The sequence below is a fragment of the Temnothorax curvispinosus genome, unplaced genomic scaffold, assembly GCF_003070985.1.
Source record: "Temnothorax curvispinosus isolate PA1 unplaced genomic scaffold, ASM307098v1 QBEX01008391.1, whole genome shotgun sequence".
Classification (NCBI taxonomy): domain Eukaryota; kingdom Metazoa; phylum Arthropoda; class Insecta; order Hymenoptera; family Formicidae; genus Temnothorax; species Temnothorax curvispinosus.
The window spans coordinates 38,400-57,901 of NW_020218171.1; the positions used below are offsets into that span (position 1 = coordinate 38,400).

The window sequence follows — 19,502 nt, forward strand, 5'->3', positions numbered from 1 at the left end:
GCGAGGGGGATCGTAGGTTTCCTCATGCGGTGCTGCACCTGTCTGTTCATGAATTATAAACGGAAAAGATTTACATTCTTCGCGGAGATTTTTTCCGCGATCGGGACGGATCGCAAATGTTTCTTTGTTGCGTAAGTGTTGTACGATATTACACGATAAACACGATTTTTCATACGTATACATGTATGTAGATTACATTTAATACTTATATATGAGTCGTATAAAAATAATGATATTACAATGATATGATGATGATTGGTTTTCAAATGAAGGAAATGTTTTGTCTTATTTTTTTGCGATATGTTCTCCAAATTGTAAAAATTGTTGTATAATGTAGTAGAATTGTTCCCGTAATATCATTTGAACGAAGTATATTTTTATAAAGATACATTGGGAAGTAGTTTATCCTGCTTTGTATTGGAGCATCAATAGTTTATTAATATATAAAATAACTGAAGTGCACGTATCTAATGATACTATCTGAGAAGACAAGTCTAATCTCCAAATAGTACCAGATAATAATTGAAAAAGTGCAATATTACATACTTCGACTGTTTTATTCGGAGCGCAAGTATCAAGATTCATTGAATAAACGTACTCGTATAAAGTTTACTGTAGTTTCGTGAAGGATTTAATGTCATTTGATGAATACTACCATTTCAAATCGTACTTTCTCATGTAGTAAACTTTCGTAGAATGTTCAAGTAAGCGACAGATGATTTGATAACCTTTTTAAAATAATTATATTGTTATAATATCTTATACGATTAATTTAAAGATATTTATCTTGATCATAGAATGCAACAGATTTTTTATTTTGTTATATGTTGTTTTCTTTTTTTTTTTTAATTAAACTCTTGAGTTTTAAAAAATATTAATAGGTAATGTAGAATTCTAAATTTTTTAATTATATGAGTATAATACTTACGTCACCGAAGCTGCTGATGGACAGCTCGATTATATTTCCGGCAGTCAGTCTGGTGGTTGCGTTGGACATACATATTATCAAGATTACGGCAAGACTCTTCTTTTTTGGAAGCCGGTGCCAATCGATCATGTACGAGCTCTCACGTACTTTTACAGTCTGTCATAAGATTTCTGTTATAGATGATTGTCACGAAAAGTGTTTCAAATTATCTGGCGCTATTATATACAATATATCGTTGTTCGAAGTTCGAAGGATTTGGACGTTGTGTAATAATGTTTTGGAAAATAACTGGTATACCTGTTCCGTTAAAAGTTCGCCTATGTAACAAAATATAAATATGTTGAATGTTAGCGAAATGAGGAGTATCAAATATGTTAAGCCGCTTACAGGTTGCTTAAAATCCCATTCCTACAATACACAGAATTTGTATGATTGCCAAATAATTAACATCAAAAAGGGATAATGATTCTTCTTATATTATTTATAAAAATATAGGATTCATGAACTTATTATGTTAAGTCGATATGTACCATCATGCAATAATATCCAAGAAAACATATATTCAATGTACATCCCACAACTTCGATCAGAGATATTTCATGCAACAATTCCTCTGTTAGCGATATGAAGCTAAAAAAATACGTAGAAGAAACTAATAATAGCATATCTTCTTTATAAAAATTATATTTTATGTGGCAATATCTCTTTATTCAAAGAAGTTTGCTTGTTAATTATTTAAACTTAAATTATTGTCAAATATATTATCGCATAACATTAGTTAATTGTCGGTATAAATTAATTTTTGGCATCGCAACATTTAACAAATGACGATGCAATGTTTTAACAGGTTCGAAGTCATACTTACTTCAAGATGCGCACATGTAATTGTATTATATTAGCCAGTCTCTCGTCCGTGGTATCGTTGACGCCTTCACGACCGTCAACTAGATGGTTTATCCAGGACATGAGCACCTGCAGCTGTCCGCAAGCATGCGTCGCGAGGAGGGCTGCCAAGCCGCATGAGGCTACCGTGATGTTGTGGATGATAAAACCGGCAAATAGCTGGATGAAATAAAAGATTTCGTTGACGGGACTACGACGGGTGTCGACGATCACGTTGGGCACTGGAAACACCAGCCTACGATAGGTGAGATTGCCATCCTCTTCGACGGTCTTCGCGCGAGTTAACGGCACCGCCACGAAATAGAACAAGACACCGCCGTACATGAAGCAGCTGCAGACGACCGCTAATCGACGACCGAAGTTCGCGTTCTCCAGCATCATCCTCCTTTCGTCCGTGTATTTTACGTTTCTCCAGTCATCCTCGATGTAATCGACGCATCTACGTATGTCCTCCTCCCGCAGAAGCAGGGCGCAGTACTTCAAAACGGCCATGAAGAAGAAGGTGAGAGCGCTGCCGAGTTTTAATTGGTTGTAGAAGTCCTTGATTTCCAGGACGATGAACATGCCGCTGGGAATTAGAAGAAAACCCAGTAGCACGTAGCAGATGACATTCAGCGCTCTGTACCACAGTGTTTCTATCCAGGAATGTCTCAGCGGCCATGTACCGATTATCTTCATGACCCAGACATTCAGCCGCATATTGGCTCGAAGATCATTTTTGTAATTCTGATTATACAGCCTAGGCTCGTCGCCGGTATCAGGATAATGGAGCGAGTTTTCCATTATCGCAGTACGGATGATTGATACGTACTGACAGTCGCGATGCTACGAGCTTGTCATCGACGTGATTTGCGCTTGCGCCACTTTGTAGTCTCCGTGGAAGAAAAAGGGATTTTACGCGGAAATTTTCTAAGCGAGTAGCGGAAAACTTTGTTCGATTATCTGAAAAGGGTACGTGGTGCTTCGAGAATCGTTTCCTGAAAGGGGCAGTTTATAATAGCTCATGTTGGTAGACACTAAGGGAGACGACGTGAAGTTATATTTGGACTGAATTCCGATTTAAAAAAATCGTGGAGAAAGAATAAACGTTATGTACAAGTTGACGAATGTGCGGCAGTCTTTCTAATGTGGTGGCGGAAAGAGAAATATATTTATTATATGAAAAGAACTGTGCTTTGACGTAATTCGTGATACCGATTGTAAAAAATGGTGTTTAAATATTATTCTATATATATTATACATACGTATAAGTTGTATATTTAATTAATAATTTCTTTCATTAAATTGAAGTTTGAGTTATATTCTTTATAAGTAGAAAAATGTCAGAGTAATACTATATAAAAATACGATGTTAAAAAAATAATTCTTAAAGGTTATATTTTTACAAATATATAACTTCAGATATATATATAACTTTTATCATTGAAACTCTTTTTGTTTTTATTATATTGTGAGTGAAATATACGAAGAAAATTGCTCACGGTCTCGAAGCTCTAGAATGAAAAACCGATTATTTTACCCGACGTGAGCTTCGTAAGATATGTATACCTGGCCATGGCGCAATTACTATAGGACAAGACAACGAGCTTCTTTACTGTAAAGAAGTAATACCAATCGATTGCGCAGCAGATTGTGTTTACTGTACTCCCCTGTCATGTGCAACAAGTGCATGTATATTAGCATTGTATTATCGAAATTTAATAACTTTCCTTTAAATAACATTTGTTACTTATTACTTTTATACACACAGTACTTTATTTTTACGTATCAATTATCTATGTATCATACCTGACTACTTAGAACTTCCCCAATGTAACATAATATAAAAATGTCGGAAGTAAAGTAAACGAGCATTATAGCATATGTCAGGATAGTGCGTCATTTCGTTTTCATCTCTAAAATGTATTATTATTTTATTCGAAAATCTCAGAGCAATTACGAAAAATATGCATGTAGATTGCATGAAAATAGATATCAAATAATAAATATAATGCATCGCTGTTGTGTGCATGTCGTTATCGCGGAGGCACAATATTAAAGTATTTCCAATAATTTCGATAAAACACATTTCTTCTACAATATTTTGTATCTGATGTAAAAATCTAAAATTCGAGATTAATTGTTATTGTAATTTTCGGTAATGTTAAAAACGTTTTTTTTAATTCAACATAATATTTTTATTGATAAAATCTTTAATCATGTAACACTATTTCAAGGAATAAATTTACTCAGAGTCTTTTTGAATTTAATATTCAAAAAAATAGACATTTAATTGATCTCATAAAGCATCACAAGCAAAATTATTAATATTTAAATCTAAAGTTTTCATATATCAAGTCAAATTACAAATCTAAAAAAAAATTAGAACTAACGAGAAACGCATAACAATTTCAGCTACTTACTTATGTATCCTTATCTGATGCATGACGATCGCCGACAATCTCAGAGCAACTGCAACGACGCGATCTCTCGATCATTGATTTTCATTCACCAAGTTCTCCAGCCAAGTGGCTAACATAGCTTTGACCACAAGCATGCATAGTGAACAATTCGGTGATCCCACAGACGCTGATTTTCACAATGACGATGCCAGTCACCAAATGCATCGAAAACACGATCTCGTAAGCGGGACTCAGCTGTGAATCGAAGAAGATAAAGTCATTCTCCATAGTTAAAATTCCATAAGTCCGTTCATTCGATTACGGTATGCATGTAGATGAGTCGGAGGAAAATTCTTTCACTTGTTTGCAAAGCGGTCGCATGATTGCAACTCACAGATAAAAAAATACAATGAAACCTGCCGGTTTGTATTATATACGTTCTCGCGTCTACGTGAATCTCCTCCGTCACCGCGGTTCTGTCGCAGTACAGTTAGAAGTTTAGTACAAAAGTTACGTGCGCGCAATTTTTTGCCGATACGAGATAATTACAGGATGGGATCGATTCACACGAGACGACCCTTAAGCAAAGTACGTCTATCTTGCGTTAGGTCATCCTGAGTTATATTGAACAGTGATACGCGAATTGTTAATTGAAAGTCATAATGAATCTCTCGCGGCAACTAATCTTAAAAATTCTGACTCTTAGGTAAATGTAAATTATGTAAACAGCCGAAAAGTTGCTGTTTAACTTTCTCTGATTCTTATGAAATGTTTTCATATAAAAGAGAAAATTAAGATTAAAATAAGAAGTTTCAATCGATCGTGTCACTCCAATCCTGCCCCGCCTGCTTCACGCAAGATTGAACCTCTCCTGTGGTACATGAGCGAGTTATACTTCATGCAACCCATCCAACAATTTAGGAGCGACGCAAGCAATCTGATTCTACGTTTAGTAGCGTTTAATTCGGTTAATAGCGTTTCTGCAATTTTGAGTTTATGGCTGACAAATGGTCATGAGGGGCCATCAGGTCGGATATAACCGGGTAAATGTATAATGATAATGGGTGGTCTTCTTTTTGCAGTAAATGTAGAGTATGTGGCGCGCTTGCGTGCACAAGACGTCTGTGCATAATATTAGGGTTGTACCCAAAGGGGTTGGAAAAATTTACGTGTCTAGATAAATGCAACGTTGACGAGTACAAAGAAAAATTACTGTGCGTGAAATTATACGATTATATTTTGTAAATTTTAAATTTACGAATCAGAAAGGGTTACGTCATCTGTAATTGGTGACGCATATCGTTTGCAGTGTGTAAGCAGAATGTCGCATGTGATTAAAATGTTAACACATACATTACTCTCACAGTTAAAAAACCCATTACAGAGATGCGAGCATTCATTTGTTGTTTAATGCTAAGTTACACGCACACACATGCGTGACATAACAATGATGTGAATATAAAAATGTATAAAAGTTATACATTTCACTTTTAACGTAGGAGTACAATATAAAAGAATTCAGAAATTTTTATGCTTGCGTTGATCTATCGTACTAATGGTGCTACGTAATAATACATTTAATTAAAATCCATAGATTTCAATATCCATAATTTTCCACATATGAAATTTATTTTATTTATCCAACATCTAACTAATCGCAGCTTTAAATGTACTGGTTGTGCGCAATATATTCAAATGTTCGTACAATCTAAAAAAATACATAATAATTGCATATTTAATGACAAATCATTATTTTGAGTGACTATATAGAAAATCATTATTTTTTTTGTTTTAGCATTTTAAACGAAGATAAAAATATGTGGAGCACACTGACGCCGCCAAAATTATTGAGAGAGGCCCATATATTTTTTGGCAGTGAATTTAATGGGAATGCTAGACGTCGCGATTATCAAAAGGAGATCGTGAGCAGTCTTGTGCGGAATTCCATACCAGTCGAGCGATACAGAAGGTAATGTACATCTTCGTGTTATATATACAATACAACAAATAAATAATTCTCACCGTTTTGATTAAGTAACAGTTATCGATCAATACTTGATCCATGAAAAGTTTACTGATGAAACACAGTATGAAAATATTAACGATGAATGTTAAAAGAAGTATAATATACATTAGCATGGTCACCGCAGCGTTATTTTCTCACTCCTGTAAAAATGTTTTGATGTATATTGAAATATGAAATATACAACCGTTTGCTGTAATCTAAAATATATTCTTAATCACTTAATGTCTTAATTCGTATCGTGAATCACAATTGATGATCGAAGACAAGAGTTGATCGCAAGTTAAACTGATGATAAACGCTCTCCTGCGTTTGCACGCGTTAAGAATTCAAACGTTGCGTGGAGAACAGAGACTATACTACAGCGATAGAGTTTGCGAGGAAAATTGCTTGCAAAGGGGATAATTGTTTTGTAAGGAAAGTATTATTATTTATTTATCGGTCGGTGCATCGACGAATATCGTTGATGCCTTTTCAACCGTCAACTAGATGAATTATTCAGGATATGAGCATTTTGTAACTGTCCGCAAGCATGCATCGCGAAGAAGACTGCCAAGCTATACTCGGTCACCGAAATAGGTAAGATTGCCATCCTCTTAAACAATTTTCGTGCGAGTTAATGTATCGCCACGAAATAGAGCATATAACGCTGCCGTACGTGAAGACACTACAGACAACCACTAGCTAACAGCCGAAATTTGTTCTCCATCATGATCTTCCTCTCTTTCATGTATTTCACGTTCCTCCAGTCTCTCGATGTAATTGACACACTTGTGTTCTCGCGCAGAAGCTGGACGTAGTACTTTATCACGGCCATGAAGAAGAAGATAAAAGCGCTGTTGAATTTTAATTGGTTGTAGAAGTCCTGCGTTTTAAAAAATGGTGAAAAAAGAAAAAGCGTTATACGCAAACTGACGAATGTGCGGTTTAGTCTTAATTTGCAATATGTCTGACGGACGGACAAGTATATTTCTCGTGGAAAAAGAACTATGCCAAGAAATGGTTTGTAATGGTATCAATTGTAAAAAATAATATTCAAATATTATTTTATATATTATACATGCACTAGCAGATCCTTATGTCGATAATGGGAGAGGGGAATTCGGCAAAATTATTTGGTTTGATATTTTTCTTGTTGTCACGCTTAGCTTTTACTACAGGAGCAGCGAGACGAGGACGTAGTGAAACTTCTAATTCCATTTTTACTTTTCTAAAGATTTGTTGTATTCGTTTTTTTCGTAGGTTTTTTAATAGCAAAATTTTTAGCAGAACTAATTTTATTTATTTGGAAGGGGGAGGGTTTTAATCTCCAAACCAACTTCCTTTAGGATCCGCCAGTGTATGCATATAACATGTATATTTTATTAATAATTTTTTTCATCAATAATTGAAAGTTGAATAATTTTGTTATAAATGAAATAATATTGCAGTTCTTGGGTGGTAATAATCTCTGAAGAATAAAGACGAAATCAAATTAGTATGGATGCCATTTAAGATTTCCAATTACAAATACCTATTTTGCATATTGTAACAAAGTTTTTTATATACACTGTATATTCATATATACAATGTAATATTCACACAGTTATAAAGTAACTGTCCGCAATAAGTTTAAATACGCCATCGCAGTTCTAATAACCTGAAAATTAAATAAAATTTATTTGCATAAAACGTTATATACATATATATGCATGTAAATTTATCCGCATTTTTAAAGGAAAACCGATTATCGGAATAATACTATATTAATAAAATACTATATTAAAATAAAATAATTCTTAAAGGTTACATTTTAATTATATATGTAATCTTATAAACTTCTATTACGGAAACTTTTCTTCGTTACTACTATATTGTGAGTGAAATGTACAGACAAAATTGCTTACGGCACCGAAGCTGCTGAATGAAAGATCGATTACTTTACCCGCCGTGAGCTTCGTAGGATATCTGGCCATGGCGATTACTAGGACAAGACAACGAGCTTCTTTACTAGGCAGGCAATACCAATCGATCGTGCAGCAAGTTGTGTTTACCTTACTCCCCTGTCATGTAAAGTGAAACAAGTTCACGTATATTAGCATCTTATTATCAAAAATTAATAACTTTCCTTTAAATGTATTATTTCATTATTTGTTGCTTATTATTTTAAAGTACTTTATTTTTATGTACTTTTTCGGTTAACAGTATTTTTGTATTTGAACATTTAATTCTGTTATCTATGTATCTTACCTGACTACTTAGAACTTCCCCAATATAACATAATATAAAAATATTAAAGGTAAAGGATACGAGCATTATGGCATATGTCATGAAGGATAGTGCATCATTTCGTTCCCATCCCTATAAAATATTTTATTTGAAAATCTCAGAGCAACTACGAAAATTCTGCACGTAGATTGCATGAAAATAGATATAAAATGTTAAAAATATGATGCATCGCGCTGTTGTGTGCATACCGTAATCACGTAATATCCTAAGAGACACAGTACCAAAGTACTACCAATAATTTCGATAAAACACATTTCTCCTACAACGTTTTGTATCTGATGTAAAAATCTAAAATTCGAAATTATGTTATTATAATTTCCAGTATTGTATGTTAAAAACTTTTTTCAAATTAATATTTTTATTAATAAAATCTTTAATCGTGTAAGGCTTATTTGTATAAGAGCATTATATAAAGCTTATTGTATAAGCTAATTCAAGGAGTAAATTTGCATACAGCCTTTCTGAATTTAATATTCAATAAATAGAAACTTAATCGATCCTAAGAAGCATCACACAAAATTGTTAATATTTTAATGTAAAATTTTCATATATCAGAGTTAAATTACAAACCTAGAAAGAAATTTGAAAAAAACGGGAAATACGTAACAACTTCAGCTACTTACTTACGTATCCTCACGTGATGCACGACAATCGCCGCCAATCTCAGCGCAACGACGCGATCTTTCGACCATTGATCCTCGTTCGCCAAATTCTCCAACCAAACGGCCAACATCTTGAGCTGTCCGCAAGCGTGCATGGTGAACAACGCGGTGATCCCGCAGACGCTGGTTTTCACAACGTATATGACGATGCCGGTCACCAAATGCATCGAAAACACGATCTCGTAAGCGGGACTTAGCTGCGGATCGAAGAAGATAAAGTAGTTACCCTGCACCAGCGGTCTGATCGTTACATTCCCGATCACGATCTTGCCGCGGGCTATGGGCTGAATCAGACGGTAAGTGAAGCCGCTGATGAAGAGGAACAGCGTGGTGCAAATGAGAATGAATCGCCCGGCCTTGGCTTTGTCCAACATGATTCTGCGATCGTTTGTGTCCTGTACGTTTCGCCAGTCTTCTTGCATATGTCTCATGCATTCCTTAATACGATCTTCTCGTAACATCAGCGTGCAGTACATGGCAGGTACCATGCTGTAGAAGCAGAGCGCGCCCGTCATTCTGAGTCGGCTCTTGAACGTATCCACGATTAGAAACATGTACAGCGTCCACGGTATCAGATTGAAGGATAGCAGGAAGCAGCACGCGGTCCTAACGAGTCCTCTGAAAAATCTCGTCAGTTTCGGTGGTTTCTCCAGGTTCGGCCATATGCCAATCAGTCCCAGAATCAATCTGTGCACCTGCACGGTGTATCTAATGTCCAACTCATAGTTGGAATTCCGTAAATCCGTTCGTTCGATCATGGCATGCATATGGACGCGAGCCGGGGGAAAACCCGAATCTCCCTCTCACTTGTTTGCGAGGCGATCGCACGATTGCAACTGACAGATAAAAGTACGACGAAACCTGCCAGTTTGCATTATGCACGCTCTCGCGTCTGCGTGAATCGTCTCCGTTGCCCCGCGGTGCCTCTGTCGCAGCACGGTGAAAAGTTTGGTACAAATTGTTGTGTGCGCGCAATTTTTTGCCGGTACGAGATAATTATAGGATGGGATCGATTCACACGAGACGGCCTTTAGCCGAAAGGACGTCTACCTTGCGTTAGGTCATCGTAGATCGTGAGTTATATTGAACAGAAGTTCGCGAATTGTTAATTAACTCAACATACTGAGAATCTTTTGCTATAACTAATTTTAAAATTAAAAATTGTAAGTAAATGTAAAATATACTGAAAAGGTGCTGTTTAACTTTTCCTGATTTTTTATGAAATATTTTTATATTCATGAAAGATAAAAGGAAAGATTAAAATTAAAATAACAAGAATTGATTATCTTATTCATTTAGTCCAATAATATTCAGTCAGATAGTATTAATTACAGATTTATAAACGGATACTATATCATTATGATAAAATTATTTCATCACAATTATGTGAATTTTCGGAGCAGATTAAAGTATGCCATTGATGTTTTAACGATCTATGAAATAATGAAATAGATAAATAATTTTCTACTAGTAAATGAAAATGTGACAAGCTTCTATACTTACGTTACTGAATGTAGGTAGAGACATTTCTACAATTCTGCCTGCTGAGATTTTCGCCGGAATGTTGGAAATTGCCATTATCAGGATTAAAGTACGAGCTCTTTTGTACTTAAGACGATGCCAACTCGTCGTAGACGTCATTAACCCAAACTTGATGCTCTGTCATAATTAATTAAGTATATTTTATTGACAATGGTCATGAACGCGTTGCTGTTTAATTTTCACAGCAAGCATTTTGTCACTTGCTACCTGATCTGTCAACCGTTGACCGACGTAGCAATTAGTAAAAATGGAGAAAGTGAATGACGTAAGCATCACAGACATAGTTAACATAGCTGTCGAGTTACTATTCTCCCATTCCTATAAAGTTAAAACAATTGCAATATACTTGCGAAATAATTTGCGACAAATACCATCCACTGTTTTAATTTCTATGCTAGAATTAATTGAACTCAATCTACTTAAATTAAATTATTGGCTGCGGTCCACTTGACGCTACAAATACTTCGAAGTATTCCTCTTCTCTTTTCTTTCAATGAAGAAAAAAGGAGAAGAAGGACGCTCCAAAAAATTTGTAGCGTCAAGTGAACCGCAGCCATTGTGCATGAATAAAGGCCGCGCGAAAATTGTTCGTCGTTTTTACCATAATAATGTAGTATCCCGAAAGGCATAAGAGTATAGCAGAGCCCATTATTTCCACTAACCATACATATCGCATAGTTTTTTCTACTTGTTTCAGGAAACTGTAAACGAACGATATATCTATGTTGTAATTGTAATATTTGTGCAATTTTGTGTTTACAGCATTATGTCATATTAGCATGTATTTAATAAAGTGTCAAAATAATAATTGTCTAGTATTTGCCTTATATCATAATCATAATAATTATACTAATTAACAAAGTTTTTCTAACTGGGCTAAACACATTTTTTTTTAATTAATCATTTAATATTCTAATTATATGACAATATGACAATAAAAAATTAATAATTAAACTCGTTTTTTTTCTTTAATGTGTTTCTTTGAGTTGCTGACTTCAAAGTGGTTCAATACTTTATTGTTATTAATGTATACGGACTTATTCATGTTTATTATAATAAATAAAATATATAAAATTTATTTGCTTGTAGCGTAATTTTTTGTACATGAGTTTGCTTTTTTTTAATCCAAGAGCTGAAAATTAAAATGTAATAATAGGACTAACATGCTTTATACAATACGTAAAAAATCTCGATCTTCGAAATTACATAAATTATATATCGATAATATAAAAAAGTGTTACGTGTTACGAACTTTTTACTGTCTTTTTCATATTTACTACGCACGAATTAGAGACATCCTATTTCATTCATGTTATTAAAAAAATTTAACTTTGCCGACTAGTGTAATAGTTCGTTATTTCACTTTACAATTTGTAATTTTAATCTGTTGTATTTTTCCTAATAAGCATAATATGAAAGAATATATACAACAGCTACATTGTACAATAATAACATGCTAATTTCATTATATCAATTCCGTTTCGTAATTATTCGACCTTACTAAAATTAATAAGAAATGTCTTATTTACATAAATATCTTTCCCTTTATCTTTGTAGACTTACTGTTTTATTTTTATCTGATGCTCCACGATATCAGCTAATAATATCGCGATAGTTCGATCATCGGGCTGCGGCATGTCATTGAGACGTTGCAGCTTGTTGATTAAAACGTTCAGTTGTCCGCAAACGTGCATGATGAAAAACGCAGCCAATCCGGCCGCGCCAACCCTTGCCGAATACGTGATCAATCCTGCGAAGAACTGTAGAGTGAAGACGATCTCGTATGCCGGCGAAACCTCTCCGTCGAATTTCACAAAATAGCTCGGGCAGGCCAACGCTCTCACCGTGACGTTCATCGGCGTGAGCATGCGACCCTTTGAGAGCGGCACGAGAGTGCGGTAAGACAGTCCACCGACGTACATAAAGACGGCAGAAAAGATCGCGAACTTCCGGCCCACCTTCGCTTTAGACAGCATCGCTTGCCGATCGTTCCAATCGATCGCGTCACTCCAATCCTGCCACGCCTGCTTCACGCAAGATTGAATCTCTCTCGCGTGGTATATGAGCAGGCTGTACTTCATGCAACCCATCCAACAATTTAGGATCGGCGCGAGCAATCTGACTCTACGTTTGAACTCGTGTTCCTTCAGGAATACCCGCAGCAGACCCGGCACGATGATGAACGCGAACAGAAAGTAGCAAATGACGTTTTGCAAGCGGGTCGCGATTCTTTCCACGTTGGAAGCGTAACCGGGAATCGGCCACGTGCCGATCATTCGCAGGATAACGCGAGTCACTTGCACGGCGTAATTGAAATCGTTTTCGTGCCGGTTTGTCTTCGACGAGCCTTTCATGATTAGCTTTCTTTTATTCAGTTCAAATTTAACACGCGATTGAATTCTGTATCACGAATTTTGCGCTTGTGTACCGTTCTTTTCCCGAGCACTATGAATTTCCGTTAATTCCGTTCCCGCATTTCGGGTTCACGACTGACAGATGGTCAGGCGGGACCAGAAACTCGAGCATGACTGGGTAGGTGTATATGTTGACAGGTGGTTTTTTTTTGTGCGGTAAGAATAGAGTGTACAGCGCGCTTGCGTGCATAAAACGTCTGCGCATAATGCCGGGTTACACGCAAGGGGTTGGCGAATTTTACGTGTCAAACTGTCGGATAAACGCAACGTTGACGGACAAAGAGAAGAATCGCCGTGCGACGCGTGGCATCGTACGACTTTGTAAAATTTAAATTTACGAACCAGGGTATAGTCAGCTGTAATTTGTGCCGTATGTTATTTATGCTGCGCAAGCAGAATGTCACGTAAGTAAAATGTTAACGCATACATTACCCTCGCAGTTAAATAACCCTTTGCATCAGAGATACGAAAATTTGTTTAATGCCAAGTTACATGCGTGACACAATAATGAATATAAAAATATATGAAGATTATACGTTTTACTTTCAACATATGTGTGTAATAAAAAATGAATATAACGATAAAGGAATTCAAAAATTTTCATGCTTGCGTTGATCTACCATACTAATGGTGCTATATACATTACACTGAAATCCGTAGATTTCAATATCCTGCACGATTTTCTACAGATGAAATTTATTTCTTTCAACTAACGAATTGCATCTTTTAAATGCTGGTTGTGCGCAATATATTTAGATACGCGACCGATGTTCGCATAATCTAAAAAATACACAATTGTATATTTAAATGACGGTTTATCGTTTTGAATTACTATAGAATTCTAGAATATCATTGAATTTTTTTCTGGCATTTTAAGCGAACGAGATGGAAATATGTGAAGCACACTTACGGCGCCAAAACTATTGAGAGATAGATCCATAAATTTTCCGGCTGTGATTTTTACGGGAATGCTAGACATCGCGATTATCAAAACGAGACCGCGCGCGGTCTTGTGCGGGATTCGATACCAGTCGAGAGTACAGAAGGTAATGTACATCTTCATGTTCTATATATACGATTACGTAACAAATAAATAATTCTTGATCAATCTGATCAAGTAACAATTATCGACCAATACCTGATCCGTGAGAAGCTCACCGATGAAGCACAGTATTAAGATATTAAAGATGAATGTTAAAAGAAGTATGGTATATGTTAGCATCGACACCGCATCGTTATTTTCCCATTCCTGTAGAACGAACATCAAATTTTCTATTAATTAATTTCCTTTAATACACAGAGAGAATTTTCTCTTAAAATTTATCATGAAAATCTGATAGTTGTGGGACAACATGTATTACGAAGAATTTTATGCGAGCTGTTCTGATTAATAATTACCATAATAAGAAATATTAATATCTATTACAGTAAAATATAAAATATGTTGGATTAATTTTACTAAAATGTATAGTAAAATTTCAATAATTTTTAAAAAATTACCAATCTGCTTGGTGATTTTTATCATGTTGTTTGTAAAATGTCTTTTGTATATGTCAAAAATCCCTTGGTTCCTAAGTTGTTTCAAGTTTGTAGTCAATTTAACGGTAAAATATAACGAAAAATTCTCTCCGTGTACATATTCTTGATTTATATTATAAGCTTATCAATTATATATATCGCATACCATTATTATATAATATCCAAGAAGACACAAGATGAACGTGCACCCGACTACTTCCACCAAACATACGTATTGCAAAATTTCTTCTACCTTGCTTAAAAAGCTGAATGGCATTAATAATAACATCTCATTCTTAATAATTTTTTCTTTATATATGTAAAACGGCAATTGTGTAATTTTCTCCCCCGCACACACAATGCGATCGGCATAATAATGTTACCTTTTAATTCTGATATGCTGCCTCACGACGGCCGCCAGTTCCACGTTGGCTTTCTTATCAGAGAAGTATTCGGCCTGCGTGAGATTCTCCATTCTGGCAATAAGAATTTTTAACTGGCCACAGGCGTGTAACACCAGAAGAGCTGCCAGACTGCAGGCTCCGCTGGTCACCGAGTACTGCACAAATCCGGAGAGAAACTGAATCGAGAAGATAATCTCGTAAGCCGGAGTCTTCTGCGGGTCGATGAATACGTAGTAACCAGCGAATCCCATCGGCCTAATCGTCACGTTCTGCGGCGTGACGATGACTCCGCGCGATAACGGCACGATCGTGCGATACGAGAATCCGCTGCTGTACACGAAGGCCACGCAGAAGATCGCGAGGTTGCGTCCGATCCTCGAGTTGCCCATCATGATCCTGCGGTCCTGCGCCAGACTCGTCTTAGTCCAGTCCTCCTCGATGTGCTCGATGCAATCCTTGATTCGATCGCTTCGGCAGATCAACATCGCGTGCTTTAGCACCGCCATCAAGCAGTTGCACATAGGACCAATCATCTTGAGGCGACGACGCGCGTTCGACTCCTTGAGGAACATCTTTAATATGCCCGGCACGAAGATGAAGTAGAGCAGGCCCTGGCACAGGATCCTGAGCAACTTTGTCTGGACGATTTTGACAGTGGACGTGACATCGGGCGACGGCCAGATGCCGATCAGGTTTAAGACACCGCGCGTAACGTGCACGGTGCGCCTGATGTCATCGCGGATATTCATGTGCATGACTCGAGGACCTACTTGATCTTGATGTCGCCGACGATGGACTAATCGGACGTACCGTCATGAAGCGGAAAATGTGAATGACACTGCGCTTGCGTCTTCGACGAGAACGGAAGAGGTGAGGGAGATTGGCGGCAGATGCGGCGATTGTTATCCGCAATCTTTTTTTCCCCTCTTATAAATCACGGAAAGGTTGCGGAAAGTTGTTGGGGATGTTCGAGGAAGGGATCACCGCGACGGGAAGTCTAGCGACTTTAGAAAGTAGCGAGAAAATAGCGAGGAAAAAAATAGCGAGCGGAGGAAAACCGCACATGTTGTATTGATCCTTTGATAGTACGCTGATCCCTTCGTGTTCAATGAAATATTTTACTGTGGAAAGATGAAGCAAGAGATACGGCGAATCAAGTAAGGAATATAAATAATTATGGGAGTCTCAATATAAAAATTTATACCAATATCTTTTCTTATTGTCAGTATTCTAATAGCAAGTTGTAGTTATCAAATAAAAATCGAAAGAAGTATCTAACATATTGTCTATCTCGCCGTTTTCTAAACATATTAATTGTGTCTCTTCTTATTCAGAGATGAACTAATGATGAACAAATAAAGATTTTGTGATAGCTCGTACATATGAAACTTTTACGCAAGCAGTTCAGGTGTTTTCGGCGCAAACAGGAAGTCAGAAACAAAAATCGGACAACATAATGATATGATGCATCGTTTATAAAAAAAAAATATATTTGAATCGAGGAGATTTATATTTTGTTAAGTATCTCACTTTTTTCCAGGGTAAGTTTTAAGAGAAAATTTGCGTTATATGTAACATTTTTTAGTTCAACATTTTTATTCTCTTATTAATATTTTTGCTGAATAACGCTCAACGTTTACTAGAAAATAGAAGTAAGATATTTCTGTGCAAGACGCCGAATTATAATTGCAACATTTTTCGAATAAAGTTAAAATACGTCAAAGCCGTCTTAACGACCTAGAATATAATACACATTTTCGTTAATCATTTTTTACCAGTATATCTACTACGTTACTTACATCACCGAAAGTTTTGATGGAAAGATCGAAGAATTTTCCGGCTCTAAGTTTCATCGGGACAATCGATAGGGCTATGACTAATATTAATGATCGTGCTTTCATATTTGGAAGATGGTACCAGGCCAATGTACACACTGTTAATGCTAATTTCTCTCCCTAGTTTTATTAATAAGTTATTTAGAAGTATGAAATTAAAAGAGAAGAAAAATGTCTGACATATTTTGTGCTCTACTACTTATTAAACACGTTATAAGCATTTTATCGACAATACATTTATGATACAATACCTCTATAGAAAGTTGTTCACCAATAAAACAAAAGATATAAATGTTGAAGCCAAATGACGTAAGTAGAGTAAAAGAGGAGAACATAGATATAACATTTTGATTTTTCCATTCCTATAGGATTGACAGTTATATTTATCAAGCACGCGTGTATGCGAAATAGCGAATATGCTTCAAACGTGATAAAATAATATACTACGTTTACGCGAGCGTTATTTCTGTAGAAACATATGATGATTCCTTCGCGTGAGCAAGTAAATTATCGTAAGTTATTATAGAAGTAACGCTCGTGGAAACGTAGTAATAGACATTTAGACGTAAAATTGTGCCAGCTATTATCACTAAAATAATTATTTAGACGCACCAGGATAGTATCATATCCTAAGAAACATATAATCATCGTACATCCCAATACTTCCAACAAGCTTGTATACTGCAAAGTGCTCTGCACCAATCGTAAGAAACTATAAAGGAACGCGCAGAAATTTTCGTCAGAAAATCTTTATTTGCCATATTAAAGACGAACTTATTGTTACTAATAAAACAAAGAAAACACATCGCGTTAACGTGACGTAACTTTATATACAAAATTCAATCGATTTCAGATTCTTGATTCTTATCTTGATACAAATAATAAGAATAAACAGATACAGATATAAAAGTGTGACTAATACGAGCAAAAACTTACTTTCGTATTTTGATCTGGTATTCTACGGTCAAACTCAGCTTCTTGTCCAAATCTCCTTTCTCCGTTTCATTTACCATGTTGTCTGTTAATGCCATCAGTATTTCCAGCTGCCCGCATGTATGCATAACAAACAGAGCGGCGAGACTGCAGATCGCCACTGTGATGGTGTACTTAATCATTCCGGAGAGAAACTGTATAAAGAACACGATTTCGTAAGCGGGACTGATTTGCCCGTTGAATAGAACAAAATAACTCGGGGTCGGCAAGTGCCTGATCGTGACGTTCTGAGCGTTGACGGACTTTCCTTTGCTTAACGGCACAAATGTACGAAAATACAAACCGGAGGTGTACATGAATATGCCGCACATAATGAGCAAACGTCTCGCAATCCTGGCTTTACCAATCATGGAATTACGATCGCTCGCGCTTTCGACATTACGCCAATCGTCCTTCACTCGCGTCAGACAATGTCTCACTTGATTCTTGCTAAGCAAGAGGCTGCTATACTTGATGAGTGCAAGTATCGCAAATATCACGGATGATATAAGTTTTAATCTCATGCGAGTTCTTTTTTCTATGAACAGTATGTACAGGATTGTCGGGATTAGCTCGCAACCAACAAGAAAGTAGCAGCTCAATATCAGCGAGAACCTCTTGAGATTTTCTTGAAAGGAGGGCTCTGTTTCCGGCCAGATGCCCAATAGACGGAAAATACCGCGACTTAGTTGTATGGTGTATCTTATGTCGTTTTCGTAATTCGTATTTCGATACATTTCTACACTGTGATTGTCGTGTACTTTTACGAGCACCACTTTGTGACGTTATGGCTTTGTCATACGAAACGTCATACAACGCGCAAGACTGCGACCTGATGCGTGCTTTTTCATCACTGATCGCAGAGCGTTACCTCTCGGTCAGAGGATAACTCGGTACGCAAATGCGCTTGCGTTGCGAACAATTGATTAGTCATGTCAAACGAATAAGTAATAACGTGCGTTCGGAATTATTGAGTAAGCTCGAAATGGATAAAGTTTGAAAGTGAATTTATCAAGAGTCGGGAGGGATTTGCTTCCGAAGAAGTGTATTTTTATCCGTCAACCTTCTCAATCATAGAAAACTTATAGTATCTAACTTTATTTCTTCCTGCTTTGTGTCAATTTAATATTGTCTCAGTCACAATATGTATTGTATTTGCCATGAAAAATAACTTCTACGTTTCGCAAGATAATAGAATGATAAAGTGATGAGATATGTATGACATATGCCTACATCGCATTAATCTATATTTGATACATATGTTTCTAAAAATACAATTTTTTGGTACTCATATCGATTTTGCGAAAATTTTGATATAATTAAACTTTAAATATTTATAAAGAAAATACTGAATTATATTTTGGTGCATATTGAAATATACTGCAGCTGTTTTCATAAAATCTGAAAAATATTCTTAATTATTTTATGTTGTAATTCGCGTCATGAATCACGACTGACAATGGAAGACAAAAGTTGATTGCGAGTTAAACTCAGAACGGAAGCTCTACTGCGTTTGCACGCGTTAAGAATTCAAACGTTGCGTGGAGAACAGAGACTACAGCGATAGAGTTTGCGAGGAAAGTTACTTGTCAAAAGGGATGATTGTTTTCGGAGAAAAGTATTATTATCCATTTGTCGGACTTGGTAGCAAC

General features: G+C 36.2%; 5 protein-coding genes across 5 annotated transcripts; all 5 read right to left on the reverse strand.

The window, feature by feature from the left end:
- Window positions 1-523: 523 nt before the first annotated feature.
- Window positions 524-2,678, reverse strand: LOC112457870 (odorant receptor 85f-like). Its single transcript, XM_025021167.1, has 5 exons — window positions 1,794-2,678; window positions 1,459-1,558; window positions 1,226-1,336; window positions 929-1,084; window positions 524-728 (listed from the first exon to the last, which is right to left on the reverse strand). Exons 1-5 carry the CDS (start codon window positions 2,612-2,614, stop codon window positions 675-677), a joined length of 1,242 nt encoding a protein of 413 aa, XP_024876935.1. The 5' UTR covers window positions 2,615-2,678; the 3' UTR covers window positions 524-674.
- Window positions 2,679-7,693: 5,015 nt separating this feature from the next.
- On the reverse strand, window positions 7,694-9,923 carry LOC112457867 (odorant receptor 94a-like). Its single transcript, XM_025021165.1, has 5 exons — window positions 9,127-9,923; window positions 8,692-8,791; window positions 8,465-8,575; window positions 8,122-8,277; window positions 7,694-7,874 (listed from the first exon to the last, which is right to left on the reverse strand). The coding sequence occupies exons 1-5, from the start codon at window positions 9,921-9,923 to the stop codon at window positions 7,821-7,823; spliced, it is 1,218 nt and encodes a 405-aa protein (XP_024876933.1). The 3' UTR covers window positions 7,694-7,820.
- Window positions 9,924-10,526: 603 nt separating this feature from the next.
- Window positions 10,527-13,137, reverse strand: LOC112457874 (odorant receptor 13a-like). Its single transcript, XM_025021173.1, has 5 exons — window positions 12,271-13,137; window positions 11,309-11,408; window positions 10,915-11,025; window positions 10,669-10,824; window positions 10,527-10,598 (listed from the first exon to the last, which is right to left on the reverse strand). Exons 1-5 carry the CDS (start codon window positions 13,059-13,061, stop codon window positions 10,548-10,550), a joined length of 1,209 nt encoding a protein of 402 aa, XP_024876941.1. The 5' UTR covers window positions 13,062-13,137; the 3' UTR covers window positions 10,527-10,547.
- Window positions 13,138-13,732: 595 nt separating this feature from the next.
- On the reverse strand, window positions 13,733-15,332 carry LOC112457882 (putative odorant receptor 85e). Its single transcript, XM_025021180.1, has 5 exons — window positions 15,023-15,332; window positions 14,806-14,905; window positions 14,260-14,370; window positions 14,032-14,187; window positions 13,733-13,901 (listed from the first exon to the last, which is right to left on the reverse strand). The coding sequence occupies exons 1-5, from the start codon at window positions 15,292-15,294 to the stop codon at window positions 13,848-13,850; spliced, it is 693 nt and encodes a 230-aa protein (XP_024876948.1). The 5' UTR covers window positions 15,295-15,332; the 3' UTR covers window positions 13,733-13,847.
- Window positions 15,333-16,723: 1,391 nt separating this feature from the next.
- LOC112457869 (odorant receptor 56a-like) lies at window positions 16,724-18,686 on the reverse strand. Its single transcript, XM_025021166.1, has 5 exons — window positions 17,815-18,686; window positions 17,491-17,590; window positions 17,130-17,240; window positions 16,843-16,998; window positions 16,724-16,780 (listed from the first exon to the last, which is right to left on the reverse strand). Exons 1-5 carry the CDS (start codon window positions 18,585-18,587, stop codon window positions 16,724-16,726), a joined length of 1,197 nt encoding a protein of 398 aa, XP_024876934.1. The 5' UTR covers window positions 18,588-18,686.
- Window positions 18,687-19,502: the final 816 nt, after the last annotated feature.

Excerpts from the sequence above, each read along its gene's own strand:
- LOC112457870 (XM_025021167.1), bottom strand. The coding sequence starts at position 2,614 with ATGGAAAACTCGCTCCATTATCCTGATACCGGCGACGAGCCTAGGCTG. Across the intron at positions 1,337-1,458 it reads TTGGATATTATTGCATGATG|GAATGGGATTTTAAGCAACC; the intron begins GTACATATCGAC and ends TGTGTATTGTAG. Across the intron at positions 1,085-1,225 it reads GCGAACTTTTAACGGAACAG|ACTGTAAAAGTACGTGAGAG; the intron begins GTATACCAGTTA and ends ATCTTATGACAG.
- LOC112457867 (XM_025021165.1), bottom strand. The coding sequence starts at position 9,923 with ATGATCGAACGAACGGATTTACGGAATTCCAACTATGAGTTGGACATT. Across the intron at positions 8,576-8,691 it reads TAGGATATTACGTGATTACG|GGATGGGAACGAAATGATGC; the intron begins GTATGCACACAA and ends AATATTTTATAG. Across the intron at positions 8,278-8,464 it reads GGGAAGTTCTAAGTAGTCAG|GGGAGTAAGGTAAACACAAC; the intron begins GTAAGATACATA and ends TTTACATGACAG.
- LOC112457874 (XM_025021173.1), bottom strand. The coding sequence starts at position 13,061 with ATGAAAGGCTCGTCGAAGACAAACCGGCACGAAAACGATTTCAATTAC. Across the intron at positions 11,409-12,270 it reads CATCAGATAAAAATAAAACA|TTTCCTGAAACAAGTAGAAA; the intron begins GTAAGTCTACAA and ends GTTCGTTTACAG. Across the intron at positions 10,825-10,914 it reads GTCAACGGTTGACAGATCAG|AGCATCAAGTTTGGGTTAAT; the intron begins GTAGCAAGTGAC and ends TAATTATGACAG.
- LOC112457882 (XM_025021180.1), bottom strand. The coding sequence starts at position 15,294 with ATGGGATTCGCTGGTTACTACGTATTCATCGACCCGCAGAAGACTCCG. Across the intron at positions 14,371-14,805 it reads TTGGATATTATATAATAATG|GAATGGGAAAATAACGATGC; the intron begins GTATGCGATATA and ends TTCGTTCTACAG. Across the intron at positions 14,188-14,259 it reads GTGAGCTTCTCACGGATCAG|AACATGAAGATGTACATTAC; the intron begins GTATTGGTCGAT and ends TCGTATATATAG.
- LOC112457869 (XM_025021166.1), bottom strand. The coding sequence starts at position 18,587 with ATGTATCGAAATACGAATTACGAAAACGACATAAGATACACCATACAA. Across the intron at positions 17,241-17,490 it reads TAGGATATGATACTATCCTG|GAATGGAAAAATCAAAATGT; the intron begins GTGCGTCTAAAT and ends TCAATCCTATAG. Across the intron at positions 16,781-16,842 it reads CCATCAAAACTTTCGGTGAT|GTCGTTAAGACGGCTTTGAC; the intron begins GTAAGTAACGTA and ends ATTATATTCTAG.